This window comes from Mus caroli, chromosome 15 (genome assembly GCF_900094665.2).
Source record: "Mus caroli chromosome 15, CAROLI_EIJ_v1.1, whole genome shotgun sequence".
Taxonomy (NCBI): Eukaryota; Metazoa; Chordata; class Mammalia; order Rodentia; family Muridae; genus Mus; species Mus caroli.
In genome coordinates, this window is record NC_034584.1 from 78,550,866 (window position 1) to 78,555,773 (window position 4,908).

The window sequence follows — 4,908 nt, forward strand, 5'->3', positions numbered from 1 at the left end:
ACAGATGGGTTGAAACAATTTCTGCTGCCTTGGGAGCAACATGGACAGACAATAGGGAAGTCAAAACCATCAGAGGGTCCACTGTGATGGCCAAGTGGAGGAGCCCAGAGGAGGCCCCACAAGACACATGGTCACAGGGGTGCTAGCCTAGCTTCCCTTCATCTCATCAGAGGGTCACCACAGTGTCACAAAGACTAGGGATAGGAGCAGTCTGAGCCTCCTGCTATCTCATGGAAATCCACCACAATGGAGCCGGGCCGTTATTTTGTTTAGAAAAGTTAAGCTTTCATTAAAATATAGTATTTGGGCTTACAGGTCCTTGGTTTCCTTTCATGGCTTAAATGACATTTGAAAACTGTGACATCGTATGGGCTGAAGAGCCTACATGTGCCATGGGATCCTGGAGCCACAAAGATGATCTGAGCAATATGGCTGCTGTGGATGGGCTATGTGACATGGGCACCCATCACACCGTCTGCTCTAGGACTGCACCCACTCTGTACAGGACATGCTCTGGGCTAGGCATAGCTGGCAGAACCATCCCTCCCAGACAGTATAAGTATGACTTGAGGTCTAAACACTGTAACAGGGATCCTTCTACCACACCTGGGCCCCAAGGCCTAGTAGTATGTATGTTTGTGTAAATAACTTCACAACATCACCCAAGATGCTGCTGTGTCCCAGCCATCCACACCCCTGCCCCCGTCCTGGCCAGCAGCCTGGCAGAGCCATGTTCTGCTTGCCTGTGTGCCCCAGCTTCAGTCACACCCAAAGCAAAAACCCAGAGACACTTATAGCAGATACGACACACACCAGGTTAGTATCTTTAATTACATATGGAGCTCTTACAAACTGGTCAGGTCCCCGTCAGTGGGGCAAAGGACAGCGGCAGTCTGCAAAAGAGGAAATGCAGTCACTTGGTGTAAAACCACTCACGGTGAGCTAGGATCGAAAGATGCAACTAAAACATGGTGCGGCTGACCTCTCCAAGTCAGGGAATACTCGGGCCTGGGAGAAGACCCTCAACCAGGAACACTTCCCCTTGCTGGGGGCCATGCAATGGACACTGAAACTTCTGAAAACCGTTTTGTCTGTAGGTAGTAAAAGTTTCAGAGGGCCCCATGTTCACTAATCCAATAATCCTACCTTAGAGAATGTATCCCAAGGAAGAAACTTCGGCTCCTTTCTTGGAGGAAAACCTGACACATTGTCAGTATCTGACAGTACCGGCACTGTTCCTTTGCCTGAGGGGAGGGTTCACAGTCACTCAGGGTAAGGTGGGTGGCACATGGAAACAGTGTTGTCATATGTACACAGTGGGGGTCCACAGGCAGCACCATGGCTGTATAAGAGGCAAAGAAAGATGAGGCCAGAGACAGGAAGGAAACATCAAAACATTGAATTTTACAGTTTTCCTTTCCCCTCCCTGGTCCCCCAGAATTCCTGGTCTGCTGCTGTAGAGAATGGGAAGCCCTGGTCCAGATGTTGATGGCACTGGGTGGGGATGCCTCTCTTTAGCTCCACCGGCTGCCACTGAGTCCAACATGAGGTCCTAGAGAGATGTCAAAGGCGAGGACCTCCAAGACACTGCAAGCTTGCTTGCCTGTCCAAGCTCCAGATCTCACTCCCTAACCCGAGCCTCCTTTCAGAGTGTCCTAGCAAAGCTCCCGACGGACGCCTCCCAGGCAAAGGGCCACAGGATGGTCTTAGCACTCAGGCTACACAGCCGAGCATCTGCCACCCAACACTCTGTCCCCAGTGTGTTCCAGCTAAGCCCCAGGCTTGCTCCCTAAGTCACGCTATGCCTATGCCAACTTCTCCACTGCCATTCACTCCCCTGCAAGCTGAAGCCCAGGGCATGCACATCCAGAAGTGGCTCTGTCCTCTGCAGCAACAGGCATCTATCTCAGGCCCACCCAGATGTCCTAACACAGAGCATGCGCACCCTGTCATGTATTTAGCAGGGGGTGGGGGGTGGGGAGGAGATGGGTCTTTGCTGTTTCCTCAAAGTCACTGAATGCTTTGGGACATGGAGATAATTCCAAGGTCACAGTAAACACTGGGCTGGGAAGTCACCCAAATGCCAGGTCCCCCTGTCCATTAGACGCTGAGTACAGTGAAGCCTCACCTACTGGATGGGTGTCACAGTCTGAAGAGCAGGCACAGTACCGCCGCGACTGTCAATGTGGAGTGACACAACTCCTTCATAGAGCAACTCCCCCATTCCCCTCTCCCTGTTCTCTTCTGAGCTCAAGCAACTAGAACCTTAAGATATGTACAAAGCCTCCCCTCCCCCTCTTGCTCAGCTTTGAGGCCAGTTATCACAGTCTCCCTCTGGAGCTGCATGGGCCTTGCACCTCATCGTCTTGGCTGGGGACAAACCATGGTCCCGACGAGAGCCACAATGGGCCCCTCAGCAACCAATCCAAAGTGTCTCTTCCAGGTCTGACGCAGAGGGCAAGCCTCAACCCTCTCTTGTGTGCTCCAGGCTCCAAGCCACAGAGAGCTATTGAGATGCTGGTCCTAAATACATGCATCAAGAAACAAAACCATTGCCAAGCCACCACCACCAGAGCAGAGGTAGGGACGGAGCCACTGAGGCAGAGTGGCCCAGGTGGGTCAGACCAGATGCAGCAGAAGGTAATGAAGCCACACCTGGAGACAGGCAGCCTGAATGGCTCTGAAGCAAAACCTAATGCAAATACAGCCAGCACCCATTGGTCAGAGGAGCCAGGGCAGGTGACCTGCCTCCCCATTGGGTGGGTCTCTGACAACTTGGAAAGCCACAAAGAAACCTTTCAGTTGTCACCTGCCTCCACATACACCTCCTCCCTACCCCCCATTTTTTCTGGTGCAGCTGTAACTTCACCTGGGGACCCCTCCACCGAAAGGTCATGCATGAGACTCAGCTGCTGGGGATAGGTGAGTACTCTCAGTGGAACCCCGGGAGTCTTCCACCTGCTTATAGCACCATAGTGCCAGCAGGGTGCCCTGGCTGTGCAGTGAGGCTGCTAGACTAACAGAGTTAACAAGAAGCAGGTGGCTATGGGCCGGGAGCCCAGCGAGCAGCAAAGACTCCTGGTCTTGCAAAGGTGGCTGTGCTGGTTAGAGTCAGTCACTTTTCCCAATGACGGAGGAAGTCTCTGGAAGAAGCCGGGTTCTAGGCCCCAGCCTCTGGGCTCCTGAGAGGAGAGAGATGTCTTTCCGTGGGTGCAGAGGCGGTGTTGTTGTTGTTGTTGTTGTTTTTCTTGTGGTCAAGCCAAGACCATGCAGAGGAGGGCAGGAAAACCCAGGAGAGGCACCCATCTCCCCAAAGGGGCCAGGTAGGTATGTAAACACAGTTCATTTGGCATTGAAATGACAGATGATGTCATGGTCCAGAGGCTTGGCTGAGTCTGAGTCTGATCACGAGGTCATCCTCCTGTGAGGCTCTGCTCCTTGGGACTGGATCGTGTGTCCACATGAGACCCGAAGCATTTGGCCACTCCTCGCCAGTTCTTCAGACTAGGGCAGCAAGAACTGTAGGAAGTGCTCCAGGAGCTGAGTATCCATGAGCTGAGCTCGCAGAGGTGGTCAGCCTAAATGGTTCCTGGGCAGGCACATGCCCAAGGGGCTGTGTTGTGATTGCTGGAGAAGCTGGGATTGCAAGCAACAGAAAGGGGGAGCATGCATTGAGTTGCAGGTAACGCTAACAAAACAAACAAATACACACCGCACAGCGGGGTGGGTGACCAATGCCGATGACAGGATGGTCTCCCGTAGAACAGAGAGGCGTGAAGGGTGCCTCAAACAGGGCAAAGCTACTGTATTGACAACTCTCCTCAACAACGGAGTCTAGCTATCTGGGTGGACACAGACTACCAGGATGGTGGCAAGTCCTTAAAGGTTCCGGCCACGAGAGGGCAAGGCTGGTGCGGGATTGGTCCCGTTGGAGGCTGGATGCACCGGGCAGGATCCTGTGCCAGCTGCGGCCAGTTGGCGACACAACATCTGGCGCTCCCGCTCTCGCTCCCGCACAGCCCTATTGGACGCAGATGTCTTCCGTATTTGTGCTCGCCGTGAGTGCCTCAGCGGGGACTTGTAGGTTCTGCGGAGCTCAGCCAGAAACCCCTGGTAATTGTTTCTCAAAGGGCTGTCTGGTTGCATGTGGGGGATGGCCCACTTCTCCGCCTCCCCGGTCAGACGGGATACGAGGAAGGCCACTCTCTCAGCTTCACCGGGGAAGCGGGAGGCTTGAAAAATCATGAACCTGTCCATCTGCATCAGGAACCCTGCCAATTGTCCAGGGTCTCCTGAGAAGGGTTCAGGCAATGAGGTGGGTGGTGTGGTCATGGGTCGGGTCCCATTGGAAGTGATGGCAGAGATAGGTGGAGTAATCTGTAGAGCGCCAGGGATGCGCGCTCGGGTGCGCAGCAGAGTTAGCTCGGCCATCACACTCTCCAGCATGTTGGTGAGGTTGGCCTTCTCCGCCCTCAGTGTGGAGGCCTCGCGCCTCAGCGCGGAGTTGGTGAGGCGCAGGGAGGTCAGGGTATCAACTACGTCATCCATCTGAGCGCTGGCACCAGGGGCAGAGGCTGAGCTTTCAGTTTTGGAGGTCCGAGGTTGGACCATGCTGGCGGCCAAAGTTAAGCCACAGGTACCTGGAGAACCAGAGCGAAAGGCCTTGGATGCTGAAGCAAGCCTGAGGACGCTGGTCCTGTCCTGGACGCAGTTCCTTTCTGCAAGCTTCGCAGGGTCAAAGTGTGGGGCGCTGGCTGGATCTGCTCAGCTCTTGTAGAATGCATAAGCTGGACCTGTCCAGGCCTTACGAGATGCGCGGACCTGCCAGACTTTGCAGGATGCACCTGCCGGAGCTCGGGCTGCGGATGCAGGCACTGCCCACCGGTGCCATGCGACCACCCGCGCGTG

At 54.5% G+C, this 4,908-nt stretch overlaps 1 protein-coding gene across 1 annotated transcript; it reads right to left on the minus strand.

Moving 5' to 3' along the window:
- Positions 1 to 796: 796 nt before the first annotated feature.
- Positions 797 to 4,636, minus strand: Rtl6 (retrotransposon Gag like 6). The gene has a single exon (XM_021183592.2). It carries the CDS (start codon positions 4,609 to 4,611, stop codon positions 3,880 to 3,882), a length of 732 nt encoding a protein of 243 aa, XP_021039251.1. The 5' UTR covers positions 4,612 to 4,636; the 3' UTR covers positions 797 to 3,879.
- Positions 4,637 to 4,908: the final 272 nt, after the last annotated feature.

Excerpts from the sequence above, each read along its gene's own strand:
- Rtl6 (XM_021183592.2), bottom strand. The coding sequence starts at position 4,611 with ATGGTCCAACCTCGGACCTCCAAAACTGAAAGCTCAGCCTCTGCCCCT.